Source organism: Miscanthus floridulus, chromosome 5 (assembly GCF_019320115.1).
Source record: "Miscanthus floridulus cultivar M001 chromosome 5, ASM1932011v1, whole genome shotgun sequence".
Taxonomy (NCBI): Eukaryota; Viridiplantae; Streptophyta; class Magnoliopsida; order Poales; family Poaceae; genus Miscanthus; species Miscanthus floridulus.
This window is the reverse complement of record NC_089584.1, coordinates 125950300-125967931: the sequence shown is the minus strand read 5'-3', so window position 1 is coordinate 125967931 and position 17632 is coordinate 125950300. Positions and strand designations below refer to the sequence as shown.

General features: G+C 56.5%; 2 protein-coding genes across 2 annotated transcripts; one reads left to right on the top strand and one right to left on the bottom strand.

The window, feature by feature from the left end:
• The first annotated feature begins 444 nt into the window (after positions 1-444).
• On the top strand, positions 445-2813 carry LOC136450684 (uncharacterized). The gene has a single exon (XM_066451248.1). The coding sequence runs from the start codon at positions 768-770 to the stop codon at positions 2481-2483; it is 1716 nt and encodes a 571-aa protein (XP_066307345.1). The 5' UTR covers positions 445-767; the 3' UTR covers positions 2484-2813.
• Positions 2814-3386: 573 nt separating this feature from the next.
• Positions 3387-17178, bottom strand: LOC136450685 (internal alternative NAD(P)H-ubiquinone oxidoreductase A2, mitochondrial-like). The gene is made up of 8 exons (XM_066451249.1): positions 16603-17178; positions 15568-15785; positions 15131-15291; positions 14983-15048; positions 14608-14771; positions 4429-4543; positions 3912-4091; positions 3387-3828 (listed from the first exon to the last, which is right to left on the bottom strand). Exons 1-8 carry the CDS (start codon positions 17052-17054, stop codon positions 3676-3678), a joined length of 1509 nt encoding a protein of 502 aa, XP_066307346.1. The 5' UTR covers positions 17055-17178; the 3' UTR covers positions 3387-3675.
• Between the last annotated feature and the right edge of the window lie 454 nt (positions 17179-17632).

Below are 17632 nucleotides of genomic sequence, written 5' to 3'. Positions count from 1 at the left end.
GTCCCTCTTTAGAAGCGGGCCAAGAGCTAACTGCTTTTTCTAACACTACAGCTAACTGCATTTTATAATACTACAGCTAACTGCATTTTATAAATACTACCAGAAAAGTATACAAAATAATATTAATATTTATCGCATCAATCAAAGAGGTAAATTATGAAACTTCATTTTATAATTATGCTAATTTGATATCATAATATTGTTTTTTTATATAAACTTGATGAAATTTTAATGGTCTAACTTAGGATAAACTGTGTAGCATACACTGCACAGCTTCTAGGGTCACGATTTCCGTTGGGCCGTTCGGGCATCCATGGAGACGGCGAAGTTAAAAACGGGTGAAGCAGCAGGTGAAATTTGAAAAAGGCTAGCGGTCAATCGGTTCCGTTTCTGGCCTGCATCACGGTCACGATTTCCTCAGCGGCAGCACAGAGCACAGAGCACAGAGCAGTACAGCCGATATAAACACGCCCTCCCCGTTCCGACCGCTTTGCCGCTCGGACCACCTCCTGGCCGCGCGTCCGCTACCCAAATTCGCCGCCACAGCTCCCCTCGCCGGGGCGGCGCCGCACCCTGCCGCCTGGTAATCTCTCGCGACAGCGGCAGCTAGGGCGTCCCAGATCCCCCGCCCATGACTCAGACCCTGGCGCCGCGTCCGCGCGCCGAGATAGGGTTTGCTTCTTGCGGCCCCCGGCCTCGGTGAGGTGGGACGGCAAGGGGAAGGCGGCGGGGCGGGGGTGGAGCTGTGGGGCGCGGCTCGCCGTCGGATGGACGCCGATGAGGCCGCGGGGAGCAGTAGGAGGATGGATCTGAACCTTTACCTCGGTCTTTTCCGCGGCCCGCGCCCGCGCCGCTCTGACCTCGGCTCCGACCTCGCCCTCAGCACCCCGATGCCTTCCTCTCCTTCGTCCTCCGCCGCGTCCGTCGACGCGCCGCCGCCGCCGGAGCCCCTGCACCCGCCGTACTCCCCCTCCCGCGCCGACCTCTCCCCTCCGCCGCCGGAGGTGTACTCCCCCTACAACCCCGAAGACTCGCCTGTTCCGGATGTGCATCTGTCGTACATGCAGCCTCCGGAACCGCTCACCCACGGGCCGCGGAACATGCCGCCTCCGGAATCGCTTACTATCTCGAGGATCCGAGAGGGACTTCGGGAACTTCGGGACGCCCTCCAACCGCTGCCCCCGCCCCCGCCCCCGCTGGTGCGGGCCAGCGAACTGCTGGGGTGGGAGGACCGGCCTTCCTCGTCGACGGCCTCTTCATATTTCTTCCCAGACACTGCCGACCGGTACAGGCGGCTGCTCGAGCAGACTTCCAGCCGGTGGCTTCGCCCGAGGCGGTTCAGGTCTGACCTTCCACCCCTCAGCTCCGAGGCTCGCCCCTCTGGGCAGGACGCTGCTGAGCCGGTGCCCCAGCATGAGCCTGCAGCTGATGATACTAATGAATTAAACAAGGTGGCTGTCAATGGCTCAGATTTAGGTGCCTCGCAGGATTCCTCTGAGGAACGTGGCAAGACTGCTGCTGCATTCGAGTGTAACATATGCTTTGAGATGGCTAGTGAGCCGGTTGTCACTTCTTGTGGCCATCTCTTCTGCTGGCCGTGCTTGTACCAGTGGCTGAATGTTTACTCAAACCACAAGGAATGCCCAGTCTGCAAAGGCGAGGTGACTGAGGCAAATATTACTCCTATATATGGTAGAGGGAATTCGGCTGCAGAGAAGACTGTGGAGGATGGGAAGCCACCAGGTCCTACAATCCCGCCGAGGCCACATGGAAATCGCCTTGAAAGCTTCAGGCAGCAATTTCATAATATGCGACCTATCTCAAGAGGGCTTGGTGAGGCGCATGGGATACTGTCATCATGGAGGCGTCTTCTGGATCAGCAGATTATGAGCAGCGTGAGTAGGTTTGAAGGGCCATCTGAATCAGCCGCGCAAGAAGTAAATGAAATTCGTCAACGTGCTCGCCTAAGAGGATTAGCATTGACCACAAGGATGAGAGCAAGGCGGTTGCAAATAGAAGCCCAGATGCGTCCTGATGGTTCTTCCACTAACCCTGATAATGGTCTGACAGGAAACAATGCATCAGAATCATCAAGACGTTCAACAACACGCGTACCAGATGGACTTGAATTGTTGCGACGCCTTGCTTTTGGCACAGAAAGACTAGCTAGTGCCATGAGTGACCTTACAAGAATTGCTTCACCAAGCCAATATGGAGGATCTGCTTCATCATCGAATCCTCAAAATAATGAGCCAGCAGTCGATGGAGCTCGCATGGTTGGAGCACCTTCTGCAGATCAAGCATCTAATTCGAGCACTGTTGCTGTGATAGAAGGGGATGCTGGTATCTCTGAGAGTGCAGGAGAGCCTAGCAATGCAGGCTCTTCGAGATCCTTGAGGAGGAGAGGGAGGAGCAATGCCTTAGGTTCATTGGATGTGGATGGTGGAGGCCTCCAACGGAACAAGAGACGCAGAATGAACTGAACCCTCTTGGTATCTGTGTTTGTCCCAAACCACACTTGGCCTCCTTTGCTGATTTCAGTTGTTGTATTTCATGACTTCAGGTGATATCAGCTGCATTGTAGCATGTTGTAGTTTCGTCTTTTATCTGTTCACTAGGTTTCACTGAAACAGTTCCTTGTTCAGTTTGCTCTGTAGCCTGTCAGCCTGTGCCCTCACCAGTTTCAGAATCGAGTTGTTCCATACAGAGGAAGTTTAACTGTGTTGTTGGAAAGATTTTTCGTGTTCATAAATTGAATGCTCGATTGTGCATTTTTTGCAATACCATTTTGCCAACTGAGGCATTCTACTGGAGGTGTTATTTGTCAACTGATTCTAAGCCACAAAGGAGGTCTTTAAACATATCGTATAGTGAAATACAAGTATATGGAATCTAGGAAATCGACTGCATTTGTCGTTTGCCAGATACAGGGTAACAGGGATTTCTTTTTTTGGACTCCGTTTATTAAGTTATTTTCATTATAATATATGATTCAGTTCAGTTCTTAAAGTTATTTTCATTATAATATATGATTCAGTTCAGTTCCTACTGAAGGTTCGGGTGAAAGGAAATGGTGTCCTACAGGCTACAACTTGTGTGATCTATGAAATTATTTTAATTGAGATGAGAGGAGAGAGGAGAGGAGAGGAGGTAACTGATACTCCTATTATCATACTAGTCTTCAGACTACCTTTGGTAGGCATAGCTATTTTTCAACAAACAGTTTATTGACCAGTTGAGACCAATCAACAACAGCAAAGACTGGGAATGGAGTTCAAACACTGATTTATTTGAAGATTGTGCTCTGGGCTTTTAAGTATTTTTTTCCCCTCTCGTCCAACAGCCTATTTACTGCCATGATGAAAATAGTCTATTTGACCAGAGATTCTTCCTCAAATCAAAACTCATATATTTGACAAGGATTACACGAGTATTCCCTCCGTTCCAAGTCCTTTAGACTTTTCTAAGAGTATTATACATTCACAGCCCATGTAACTAACTGCGGCATTCTTGGATTTATTCATAATTTACCTGTGAATTACATTCACAGCTAATAGGGTCAGTGGTAGAAGAGGACCCAAAAAGAAAAGAGGGAGGGGTGTGTGGCAAGCAAGTGACCGTGGCGTGTAGCTCTATATCGATCTTATTTGTTGTTCGTACATCTACAAAGACACTCTAGATTCTACTTATGTCCCGGCCAAATAAGAGTGTGGTCAGCCAATTGATAGCCACATAGAACCTATTCCTCCAGCTAACAACACGGGTTAAGTATGCCGAGCGCCAGATGAACCAGCTTACAAATCCTGCAAGAGATATCCCTCTTGACTCCTGCCAATGGAGAAATAAATTTGTTTTAGTAAACCCATGATCAGCTAGTAAACTGTCAAAGCTGACATTGACCAATAACTGACCTTGCTCCGCCTCAGATCCACTAGAGCTTTGTATCTTCCAACAGTTGCCATGCTGCCTAGATGCTTGTACACAAAGGGTGGACCCAGATCTGCTTCAGTCTCAGAGTTTGCATGCCCTCCTCCAGCTTTCATGACATGACTGAGCAGGCTTGCCAGGTACTTGCCTTGTCGTTCCGCAACCTGCTCATGAGTAAAAGTAAAAGAGTTATCTTATTTAACAATTAACATCAACTCTTCTGAAACAAAATAAAGGAATCACAGAATCGCAAAAGGGCGAGTGGAAAAAATATCTTGCTCAACAACATTTCTTATGAATGTAAACAACTGTATCATATAAATAAGGAAGTGGAACAGAAATATCTGCAACTCAATTTTTCATGTATATCCCTACATTTGTTTCCTCTCCAAATCTGTTTTTCCCAGTGCTTCAGAAACCAATGCAGGGTGGCCATACCGCCATAGTCACATGCAAATGTTCTGTGACTGACTTGTACTGCAGCAAGAAGCATGAGACTACCTGAGCTAAAGCAGGGAGAACTTCCTGGCCGGTGCTCTCAAGAAATCCACTGCAGTCACCAATGGCATAAACATCCTGAACAGAAGGGACACGTAACCACTCATTGACACCGATCCTGTCAACACTGAAAAACCTTGTAAAGATCCTAGAACAGGACAGTAATATGGCATCAGTATTTGCTACAAACACATAATACCCACACAAACTACACAAGATAATTTGCGTGCGGATTATTTAACTTGCAGCCCGGTCAGTATATGATGGCACATAGTGTCGTGTACCATAAAAAAGGGTCCCCTAAGCAAAAACCGAAAAAATCGCTTAGACCCTGTAAAAATCGAAGCCAAGAGACAACCACCGGCAAACCTCCACCTTATCCGAGGCTCACCTGGGCCGCCCGGCCCACCTCAAACAAAATCCGGGCCCACCCGAAGCGGGCTCGGCCCAAAATGAAACCACGTAAGGCCTCGGACGGGGTACCGATTCTCCGTCTCGCTCGAGGCCCCGCCCGTAAGGCCTCGGACGGGGTACCGATTCTCCGTCTCGCTCGAGGCCCCGCACGTAAGGCCTCGGACGGGGTGCCGATTCTCCGTCTCGCTCGAGGCCCCGCACGTAAGGCCTCGGACGGGGTACCGATTCTCCGTCTCGCTCGAGGCCCCGCACGTAAGGCCTTGGACGGGGTACCGATTCTCCGTCTCACTCGAGGCCCCGCACGTAAGGCCTCGGACGGGTACCGATTCCTCCGCCTCGACCGATTTCCCTGACAGAACGTCACTTCCAACTAACGCGACCAACCACTCCCGCGACGTCAGCCGAACGACGGCTCGACACAGCGGAGTGACCGACGAGATGGGAGTCGCATCAACACCATGCCGTCCGGGACAGGACGGGGCAGGGGTTACCGGTCGCTGTGCTCGGCACTGTGCTCACGACTGACACCCGTACTGCACTGTGCTACCTAATCCCTGCTCTGAGGACAGCGCGGCATGGAGAGTCATGTCCGGAGCCCTGTAGCCTCGGAATCAACGTACAAAGACCAACTGCTCCCTCCGAGCCTCGGCTATCCGCTTTGGGGTCCCTGTAGCCTCGGGACTCGCGCCCGCCGAGCCCCCACAATGGTTCAGCCTCGGCACCAACTGGGCCTCGGCCCTCTATGTTGTCAACGTACAGCGACCGGCACGTCGTTCACAGTATGCGCCATGCCCTGTGTCAAGCTATCACAGGAGCTCCCACGTCGCACAGGATCGGGCGTGACCGGCGCGTCGCTCCAGTGCACCGAGGACAAGGCCGCTCCACCGACCATGCCGCCACAGTGACAAGCTACAGGGCTCGGACATATCGCCTCTGTTCACACAACGCCACGTAGCAAACCCATGTAACGCCCCTATGCCTCCCTTCGACTATAAAAGGGGGTGACCGGGGCCGCTTATAGGGGGGACTGACGTGATAGACGAACACGCACAAGCAACACAACGCTCTGTAACTCACACACTTCCTCATCGCAAGAGATCAACATCTCAAGCAACTCACGCCACTACGCAGAGACCTGGGATTAGCTCTCTCTCTCTCTCTCGCCCTGCTTGTAAACCCCTACTACAAGCACCTCGGTGCAAAGAATACAAGATCGCTCTCTCAGACTGGACGTAGGGCACCTATTGCCTGAACCCGTATAAATCTTGTGTCTCTTTGCATCGTCATCCGGGATTAGGGGCACGCAGTACATTTTCACTAGTTGGTTGAGGGCCTGCCGGTCCAAAACACCGACAGTTGGCGCGCCAGGTAGGGGATCTACTGCGTGTCAGCCTCGTCATCCCGACAAGTTCTGGATGGCAGACCCCGTGCGACCACTGCATCTCGGCAAGATAATCTAGTTTGGGAGCCTAGAGTTCATGTCTCTAGGACATGAGTACGATATGGTACTCCTCTCACCCAGAGTCCCGCCGACCGACGACGACATCACGCCCCAGCAGCCTAGGCGCAGGCGGTGCCCAGGCCGCCGCTCTCGTCGCGCTCGCCAAGCGCGGCGCGGGCAGGACCACCCCGACACCGCGCAAGCTCAGGGCGATGCGCCGCGCTCCGCCGGTATCCCGTGTCCAGCTGTTGGTACAGAGTCCTTGGTTGGGGACCTATGTAGCCTGAGCCTGGACAAGGGAAAGACGCCGGTGGCGCGCGGTGACGCCCCGTCATCGAGCTCTGCCTCGCCATCTCCTGAGGAGTCGACTCCGGTGGAGCGAAGCCCGGCGATGGCACCATCCCCGTACCCCTTCAGGTTTGGCAATACCGCCGCCGCCTATGCTTCCACCTATGCCTCCGCTCACGCAGAGCCCTTAGGACGCCACCAACGTTTTGCCCTCGATCTCATCGCCACAACCTCGACCCACACCCACACTGACTCCTCGGAGGAGGACGAGACATGGGCCAGAGCAGACTTCTCTGGGCTCCGCGACCCTAAAGCCATGCGTCGCTTCCTGGCCGCGAGCGACTACTGCTTCGGCTACTCCGACTCTGATGACGAAGGCACTTATGACCCCACTCGTGAGTGCTTCCACGTCGAGCTCGGGATGCCGAGCACGGGCGATGAGGACGAAGGGGCAGGTTCTCGCTCCCCGCCCCCCGAGGGGGCGGGCGGCATCGCACCTCCACGCGTTGAGCCCCGGGCAGCGCGGAACGAGGACCTTGCCCCCGAGGAACTTCGATGTCTGGACCTAGAGCAGCTCCGTGAGCTTCAGGCCAAGGTCAAACAAGACCGACTCCTTCTACAGCAGCTCCGAGACACTCTCGAGCAAGAGCAGCGGGGTCGCGGTGATGGCGGAGCAGCCCGGCGGAGGGCTCGCGACGTCAACCGCCGCATCAACAACGACGAAGGGGACGATCAACCCCCTATCTTTGGCCCAGGTCAAGACTCCGGATCACCAGCGTCAGCAGACAGAATGGGGGGAACCACCTCCTCTTCGAACAGCTTGGCCAGCGCCGTGCCAGGGGCCTTAGCCGCCTCCACCAGCTTCATGACCTCCTCCTCGGCCTCCTCGTCATCCTCAGCCAAGACGTAGCCGTCGCTGACGGCCTCGAGGTCGACGCCGGCGTAGTGCGAAGAGACGACGGCCAGGGCGCGCTTGACGCCCGTGTGGAGCGCCCCCCGGAGCCGCTCGCGCACTTGGCCGCTCAACGCGATCAAGCGGCTCCCAAGGGAGCTGCCCGACTCGACCCCCTCAACCTCCAGGGCCTCGCAGGCGGTACGGGCGACGCTCTGCAGCGTGTTGTGCTCCCTGATCTTGGCCTCGAGCACCGCCTGCACTTCAACGGAGGCCTCAGCTGCCCGGGAGACCTCCTTCTCCAGCCCTGCGCCAAGACAAGCAGGATGGGGTTAAGAAAAAAAGGAAATAAACCGAACAAGGGCGCACGCCTACGAGACTCACCCTCGGCCTTCTTCCTCTAGTTTTTGACCTCGACCCGTGAGGCCTTGGCCACCCTGGAAGCCTCCCTCTCCAGCTCTGCGTCACATCGGAGAGTCAGGAGTCGAACGCAAGAAAAGCAAATAAAGTAAGGAGCGCAGTTCAACATGACTCACCCTCGGCCTTCTTCTTCCAAGCCAAGCCCTCGACCCAGGAGGCCTCGGCCACCTTGAGGGCCTCCGCCAGGGCACCTTTCGTCAGCAGGTGCGCGCCCTGCTCCGCCCCCAGCTACGCAGCGATGACCTTGGCCGAGGTCGTCGCTTCTTCAGCCCGGGACCTGAAGGTGTCCCGCTCGCCGGCCACCTGGGTCAGCTCTTCCTCCAGCTCCTTGATCCGCGCCGCCAAAGGGGCGGCCTGCTCCCGAGCCGTGGCCGCATCGGCCGTCATATCAGCACAGCGAAGGCGGAGGTCCTCCACCTCCGCGCTCCGCGCCGACAGAAGCTCGTTGGCATGGGCGAGCAAGTCCTTCTGCCGCTGGAGCTGGTCCCAGACGTCCCTCTCCCGCAGGAGGAACAATGACTTCCCGAGGAACCGGGCCTCGAGCTCCTGGATAGGCAGAACGGACGTTACTGCGAGAAAACTAGGAAAAAGACGACACATCACCGGGAAAGAAAGCGCGCACCTGGGCAACCCCGAGCAGATCGTCAGCCACGACGGACAGCGCTGTCCGCAGCGACCGCTCCGCCAGACGGTGGTATTGCTCGAAAGAGCTCCAGCGCCCCCCCCCTCGGCCCGTCCTCAAGGGCGAACAGAGGCTCCCCCTCAGGGTCATCCCGGCTCTGCCATAAGACGCGCGGGTGATCCCACCCACGAGGCTCGGGTTGTAACCGGACGAGGGCCGAGCTTCCCTCGCCAGAGGTCGGAGCTGGCTGCTCCACGGTACTGGCCGCCATGGCATCCGCCACCTCCTTCCCCCGGCAAGTATCGTTGGAGGAGATCGAATGGACCTCCACTTCCCGGGCGCTCTCCTGCGATGGCGGCGGGCCTTGGACCAGGGGCGGTACTGAGGCTTGCCCCACCTCCGTCTCCGCTTCCTGGGCCGCCGGCTCAGCCACGCCACACCGGCCTCCGCCGCCTCGGCCTCAGTGGTCCCGGGGGCTCTGACCTCCACCACCTCGGCCTCGGTGGTCCTGGACGCCCCGGCCTCCGTCGCCTTGGCCTTGGAGGTCTTAGGGGCCTCGACCTCGCCCTCGGTGGCCTCAACGACTGAGGGCGCCTCGGCCCTATCTGACTCGTGGGCCTTGGCCTCGAGGGACGTAGGCACCTCATCCCCCGCTCGCTGCGAGGCCGCCTCGGTAGCCTCTCCTTGGGCGTTCGGCCCCTTCGGGTCGGCCCTGGCCGAGGCCACGCCACGCTGTATGGCGGCTTGCGCCTCCATCACCCATTGGACGGTGGAGCTGGCGCTCACCTTGAGCGCCTTACGTGGCGCCAGGGCGGGCACTTCCGCCTGACGCTTTCGGCTGGAGGCAAAGCACTCACAAGGTCAGCATGCGACCAAGGGACGAGCGGGAGGTGCTGCAACTCCACTGACAAAACACTTACCTCGAACGGGGACACAACTGCTTCTGCACTGCGTCCCTCGTCCTCCGCAACGGCGGAGGCGGAGGCGATGGCACGGCCCCCGTGTCCGTCGGTGCCGCTCGGCCCTCGCCGGACCCCAGCGCTGTCTCGACCCTCTGCGGAGGCTGTTGGGTCGCTTCCTCCGTCACCTGCTCCACCTCCGCCGTCGAGCCCACCGGGCTGACGGCGTGCTTCCCTAACGCCCGTGCCTCGGGCGCGTCGGCCTCGGCCCCGGGGCGGCCGATCGCCAGCCCCGAGGCATCCTCTCCTCTTCCTAGAGACGCCGGGCCGCTCGCCAACGCCCCGGGCGTCGTCCCCCTGACGTCAGGGAGATGGTCCAGGGTACCCCGCCCCGCCTCGCCCTCGTCGTCGTCGCTCAAAGAATCCATCGACGACGGTGACAGCGACGGAGACACCTCCACCGGGAGACCGTCGTGCCTCTGCTGCCGGCAGCGTTTCTCCAGCTCCTCGCGCTCAAGGTTCTTCCTCTTGCGCTTTGCCTCCTCGGCGTCCTTTTGCTTCTTCCGTGCCTCGGCATGCGCCCTGTTCACCGCCCGCCGCTCTGCGACCTCAGGAACGGGCGACGGGGAGGCTCGCACATCCCTCATCCCCTGCAGGAACGACGAACACAAATAAGGGAACATGAAAATGCAAGGAGCAAGGAGGCCTCGGGGGCAGCGGCGGCGCGTGACTCACCAGAGAGATGTACCCCCGCGTCGGGCCCATCGGGAACGGGGACAGACCGCTGCTCCTCAGCCGCCCCTCCACCGTCTCTCTCACCCAACGTAGAATCTCCTCGTCCGAGAGGGCGACGACAGACAATCGGACGCCATCGATCGGCTCGTCCGGTGTCATCTCGAATAGGCGCTACCGCCAAGCCATCAGCGGCAGCACCCTCTGACGATGGAAGGCCGCCACGACCACAGCCTCCGTAAGGCCGCGGCTGTGTAGCCTCTCCAGTGCCTCTAGGAGCGGAAGCAGCTTGGGCTGATCAACCACCGGGACGCCGTACCTCTACTTCTCCGGCTGGCTCTCCACGACCCGCCCGGTATAGGGGGGAGTCCGCCGTCGTCGTTGCGGAGGTAGAACCAGCTATTATACCAACGACGGTTGGACGACGCGAGTTGGGCTGGGATGTAGAGGAGCTGCCGGTCTTGGCGCACTTGGAGAGTGCAGCCGCCGGCCCTCATCGCCTTCCGCGTGCCCGCCGTGCCCGTTGGCTTGGTGGTGAGCCCCGCCCGAAAGAGGTGGAGCCACAGCTCCCAGTGGGGGGCAATGCCCAGGTACCCCTCGCAGACGGTGACGAAGATGGCCGCTTGCGCGATGGAGTTGGGGTTGAAGTTGTGGAGCTCCACGCCGTAGTAGTGCAGAAGCACCCGCATGAACTGGTACGCCGGCAGGCCGAGACAGCGCTCGTGGAAGGCCACGAAGCTCACGATGTAGCCATCGCATGGCCTCGGCTCCGGCTCGCCCCTCCCCGGAGCGATCCACTCCGGTCTGTTGGGGTCGGTAACCGGGTGGAGGAGGCCGTCGTCGACAAGCGACTGCAGCGTCGCCGGAGACACGTCGGACTGACCCTAAGGGTCCGCCTGGACGACAACAGCGCCGCCGGCCATGGATGCGGTGGAGAGACGGCTACGGTGGTAAGGCGAGCTGTCACTATCTCTCTCTCCCTTCCTCCCCCTTCTCCCTTCTTCTCCCCGACGCTCTCTGTTCTTAGCAACGGCTCGAGGGCAGAAAAGGCGAATGCAGGCAAGGTAAGGAGGAGAGGGGCGAGGCTCGTCACGTATTTATGCAGGAAGGGGGCGAAACGGACGAGCGACGAAACTGGGGAAGTTTCCCTCAGATCTGGCGCAGTTAATCCGGATCCGATTAAACCGCCCACGCGCCCACCTTTTCCTTATTAATCGTGCACGCCCAATAACGTCCCATCCGCTGACATCGCGTCGCATCCGACCGCAGCGACGGTAGGCGTCGTTCCGTCTCCCCGAGAAAACTGCCTCAAAAGGCGCGCCTGCCGTTGTCAGCCGATGGGAGGGGAATATCCCCCACCTGATTCCTTTCAGACTAAGGAACTAGGCACCGAGCCCGTTACGGTCCAGGGGTTCGAAGGCTGGGCCCCCAAGGGTCTCGACAGCCGCCCCAGGACAACAGAGTCAGGGATGACTATGGGCGAGCCCGTACATGGCCGAGGCCCGAGCAAGCGATTGCTCGGGATGCCCTAAGTCGTGTCCGAGACTAGCAGGGAGGTCTCTGAATGGGATCCCACCGTAGGGAGGCACCGAGCCCCCGGGGCCAATCGAATGGCCCTAGGACCCACTAGAGAAGCCCTCTGGTACTTTTGGAGTGCGTCTCTGAACCACTTGCCGACCCCTATCGAATGCGGCACGGGCCTACACTTGGACTTATCCGATAACAGCTCACCGGAGGTGTCATTGCTCGCGCCCACCGAGGGTAGCCTGACATACTCCACCTCTCCTTCCGAACGAAAAGGATGCGTGAGGGCCGCATAAAAAAGACAGGGAAATTCCTGATCGCCCTCTTGCTCCGTGCAGAGGCTCGGGGGCTCTTCCTGCATACACGCCGAGGCCCAGTAACCCGAATTCACACTCGGGGGCTCGGCAAACAGGGCACCGAGCCCGTTAAGGTCCAGGGGTTCGAAGGCTGGGCCCCCGAGGGTCTCGACAGCCGCCCCAGGACAACAGAGTCAGGGATGACTATGGGCGAGCCCGTACATGGCCGAGGCCCGAGCAAGCGATTGCTCGGGATGCCCTAAGTCGTGTCCGAGACCAGCAGGGAGGTCTCTGAATAGGATCCCACCGTAGGGAGGCACCGAGCCCCCGGGGCCAATCGAACGGCCCTGGGACCCACTAGAGAAGCCCTCTGGTACTTTTGGAGTGCGTCTCTGGACCACCAGCCGACCCCTATCAAATGGGGCACGGGCCTCCACTTGGACTTATCCGATAACAGCTCACCGGAGGTGTCACCGCTCGCGCCCACCGAGGGTAGCCTGGCATACTCCACCCCTCCTTCCGAACGAAAAGGATGCGTGAGGGCCGCACAAAAAAGACAGGAAAACTCCTGATCGCTCTCTTGCTCCGTGCAGAGGCTCGGGGGGCCTTCCTGCAACCAAACCAAGACCCAGCGACCCAAACTCGCACTCGTGGGCTCGGCAAATGCGATAAAACCCCTCGCTCAAACACGTGAAAAACCCCTGAAGGAATAAATCCACTCCTCCAGGGCCTCGGGGGCTACACCAGGCGGGTGCGCTCGCGCGCACCCACCGAGACCTCGAGTACGAAACACCATCTCGCCAGGAGCTGCCGCGAGCCAAGTCTCGTCAAAACCTCGGGAAGAGCGCTCACGCTCTCCCCAAGGCTCGGGGGCTACTGTCGGATACCATAAAAGGGGTCCCCTAAGCAAAAACCGAAAAAATCGCTTAGACCCTATAAAAATCGAAGCCAGGAGACAACCACCGGCAAACCCCCACCTTATCCGAGGCTCAGCTGGGCCGCCCGGCCCACCCCGAACAAATCCGGGCCCACCCGAAGCGGGCTCGGCCCAAAATAAAACCATGTAAGGCCTCAGATGGGGTACCGATTCTCTGTCTCACTCGAGGCCCCGCCCGTAAGGCCTCGGACGGGGTACCGATTCTCCGTCTCGCTCGAGGCCCCGCACGTAAGGCCTTGGACGGGGTGCCGATTCTCCGTCTCGCTCGAGGCCCCGCACGTAAGGCCTCGGACGGGGTACCGATTCTCCGTCTCGCTCGAGGCCCCGCACGTCAGGCCTCGGACGGGGTGCCGATTCTACGTCTCGCTCGAGGCCCCGCGCGTAAGGCCTCGGACAGGGTGCCGATTCTCCTTCTCGCTCGAGGCCCCGCACGTAAGGCCTCGGACGGGGTGCCGATTCTTCGTCTCGCTCGAGGCCCCGCACGTAAGGCCTCGGACGGGGTACCGATTCTTCGTCTCGCTCGAGGCCCCTCCCGAAAGGCCTCGGACGAGGTGCCGATTCTCCGCCTCGCTCGAGGCCGACTCGGCGACAACCCCATCACCTCCGCCTCAACCGATTTCCCTGATAGAACGTCACGTCCAACTAACGCGACCAACCACTCCCGCAACGTCAGCCGAACGACGGCTCGACACAGCGGAGTGACCGACGAGATGGGAGTCGCATCAACACCATGCCGTCCGGGATAGGACGGGGCAGGGGTTACCGGCCGCTGTGCTCGGCACTGTGCCCACGACTGACACCCGTACTACACTGTGCTACCTAATCCCTGCTTCGAGGACAGCGTAGCATGGAGAGTCATGTCCGGAGCCCTGTAGCCTCGGAATCAACGTACAAAGACCAACTGCTCCCTCCGAGCCTCGGCTATCCGCTTTGGGGTCCCTGTAGCCTCGGGACTCGCGCCCGCCGAGCCCCCCACAATGGTTCAGCCTCGGCACCAACTGGGCCTCGGCCCTCTACGTTGTCAACGTACAGCGACCGACACATCGTTCACAGTATGCGCCATGTCCTGCGTCAAGCCATCACAGGAGCTCCCACGTCGCACAGGATCGGGTGTGACCGGCGCGTCGCTCCAGTGCACCGAGGACAAGGCCGCTCCACCGACCATGCCGCCACAGTGACAAGCTACAGGGCTCGGACATATCGCCTCTGTTCACACAACGCCACGTAGCAAACCCATGTAACGCCCCTATGCCTCCCTTCGACTATAAAAGAGGGTGACTGGGGCCGCTTATAGGGGGGACTGACGTGATAGACGAACACGCACAAGCAACACAACGCTCTGTAACTCACCCTTCCTCATCGCAAGAGATCAACATCTCAAGCAACTCACGCCACTACGCAGAGACCTGGGATTAGCTCCCTCTCTCGCCCTGCTTGTAAACCCCTACTACAAGCACCTCGGTGCAAGGAATACAAGATCGCTCTCTCAGACTGGACGTAGGGCACCTATTGCCTGAACCAGTATAAACCTTGTGTCTCTTTGCATCACCATCCAGGATTATGGGCACGCGGTACATTTTCACTAGTTGGTTGAGGGCCTGCCGGTCCAAAACACCGACACATAGATATACAGTTACTCATAAAAATGTGTGTACACAGACATACACATGGATAACTGACTCAATACATGATGCTCACAGACACAAAAGAATTATACCTCCCACCAGGTGACTTAGGAAATGGCAACAACTTAACGAATGGTGAAGCACCAACTCTGGTGGACCATACCAGTAAACCATAAGGAACTTCCTCTCCATTATCAAGAATTATTTTGTTGGACTGTACATCCTTAACAATTCCTTTCACAAGCCGAACACCTGACTGGTGGGTGAACATACACAAACAACTTATTTTTCAGATGCCAAATAATATGAGAAAGAACAGCATCCAAACCATTAGCAGATATATCACATCCATATGCTATGTGATTGTCAGTGTGCTATATTTGGAAATCTGCAGTTTCAAAACCTTGGTCTGTTGAAGCCTTGTAGGCAAAAGTGACATGACATTATGCAGAGAAGAAACTGTTAACCTTAATTAGTTGGTTTGTAGCATATTGCCTGAGTCGAACATCGAATGATGACAATATCTCATTTGCCTGAAATGATAAGACAAGTTAACTGATATCAGAGTGCTCAGTTAAAAAATAAACGGTAAACTAGAAAAACAACAGCACAAACCTCAATCAGGGTCACATGGATATAATCGTTCACATGCGAATAACGTTGTTTGACATCTCGTATAATAAAATCACTAAGTTCACCACTAAATTCCACCCCTGTTGGACCACCTCCAACAACAACACAGTGCAATAGTCTGCGCTTTTCTTCTTCTGAAATTCCTGTTTAGTCATATTGCATCGGTCTATCAGTGCTTTATAATACTCAAGTGGATATTTAGGTATGAGGAGAGAAGATATTTTATGGTTTTTTTATAGCCAACCAATTAAGTCCCACCTGGTTGTATTCTAGATTCTACTAGATCAGGCAATTATAAAATAGAACATCACTTATAAGAAAGTAAGAACAAGAAATAGTGTACTCATAGAAGTTTTGTTCCAGTGAGAGGTGGTTAGCACATGTAGTATGCCGAAAAAGTAAAGCTAAAGCAAGCATACCAGGGACATCAGACAACATCAGATTAAGGAGGAGCCGCCTCCGAATCTCTTGAGCATGGTGAACTTCGCGAAGAAAGATCGCATGGTCGGTAACACCATGTATCCCAAAAGTTGATGCCTCAGCTCCACAGGAAAAAACCAACTTGTCATAAGCAACCTTGAATTTCCATGGCTCCAAGGAATCTTTCTCACCATCTGTAACTGTTTCGCAATCAATCTAAATGAAAAAGGAGCTGAATAAATAGACAGAACAGAAGTGCCGCAGATAGAAAAACAAATGTTGGAGGCAAATGTCCATGTAGCATCACTGTATCAGTTAGACATGTAAAGTTAATACAGGGTATTTATCTATATACTAGACCAAAGTAGATGGTAACTTTGTAAAACATCATATCTTTGCGCAACTCTTTGAAATGCATCAACCTTTGATCCAGAAAAATTCCGAAGCGAGTTAAGAAGCTATGCACACATTACTTAATGGTGCCAAATGAACTAGAACAATGATGAAGCATGTACATAATGTGGATCGTCTTTGCAGACATACAGGACAAGATGAGTGGTGTCACTCATGCATTGTAAGTGTTTTTGGTTCAAGGGAAACGAAAACAATCCAAGGCTTGCACGGTACAGAAAAAGATCCACACTAACCATAGTGTTCAACGAGTCAGAACAAATAATTGATCTTGAACATTGTACTTCAATGTTAAAAATGCTGTGGCAAAAGGCCACCTTCTCTACAGACTGCTAGGCTGCTGAACATGTTCATGAATTCATGGTGTATAGATGAGTAAAGCTAAGATTCCTCCTTTTTCTCCAGACCTGTACCCAACTAACCCCAGATACACCACCAGTCACTGATCTACTGAAAAGGTAGAAAGCAGATATGCAGAGTACTAGCATAAATGCCCTTTTAGCATTTCTCCAAGAATCTGGGAACACTGAGACCCGCACACACATGTGTGAAAGCAACAGCAATTGGTAGCATCATCGACTCGCACGGTCACACCTAAGCGGGGCGGGGGCGGGGATCTCATAGTGTGGCCATCGGGGTCAACGCCGGTGCAACGGGCGAGGAGGAAGTAGGAGCCCGGCGACTTGGACACGGCGGGCTGGATGCGCGCGACCGGCTCGGCGACGGAGCGGAACTCGAGCGTGCCGACGCAGGTGGAGGCGAGCAGCGGCGTGAACACCATGTGGTTGCGCGGGGCGACGCAGACCACGTCGTAGCCTTGGGTGTCGAGGTCCTTCATGAGCCGAGACCCTGCCCACCCTGTCCCCAACACCACCACCCTGGCCTTCTCCCCCTTCGCCGTCGGCCCAAGTCCAGGGAACCCCTTCGCCGCTTCGTCCCGCGTACCCGCAGCCGCCGCAGCGGCGGTGGTGGAGAAGGGCGACCAAGGTGGTTGTTGGTGGTGGCGGTAAGCGAAAGCGCTCGGGCCCGCGCAGCCGCGGCGGGTGAGCGAGCGGAGCAGGGAGGAGGCGGCCATGTCTAACGGGCGCAACCGCGCGAGAGATCAGAGATGTGAAGCGTGGTGACCACAGCGAGAAGTGAGGCGACTTAACGTGCGCATTTCGTTGGACGCCGCCCGTGGCGGGTGGGTCGTCGGCCGGGCCGGTGGTCCCGTTCGATCCGCAGGCGGCAGGCCTGAGAGATCGGAGTGGCGTGGATGGCGCTGGCCGTCGGATCATCTGTTGGCTGACCTGATCGGTCAGCTGCAGGGGCGGTCGTTCTAGATCAACCAACATGCTATTCGGTTGGCAGGTTCGTATCATCGTTGGTTTGTTTAGAAGTACTACTAATTAATTTATATAAGAGAAAAAATACTATTTCGACTAGAAATTTACGATCGTTTACGACGAGGCACGGCCATACGAAGAGCAAGGCGCTTTCGCCGCCGCGTTTGCGGTGAGCCGGTCAGCAGAATTGGCCGAGTTCGCCCCCCAAATCTCTACGAGATTATCTGGATACCGCCACGCGTCGCGAACCACATCCACCAGTGCCGTGCTCTGCCTCTCGGCCGCCACACGACCCCCTCCCTCACCCGCGTAGCCCTGCCCGAACCGC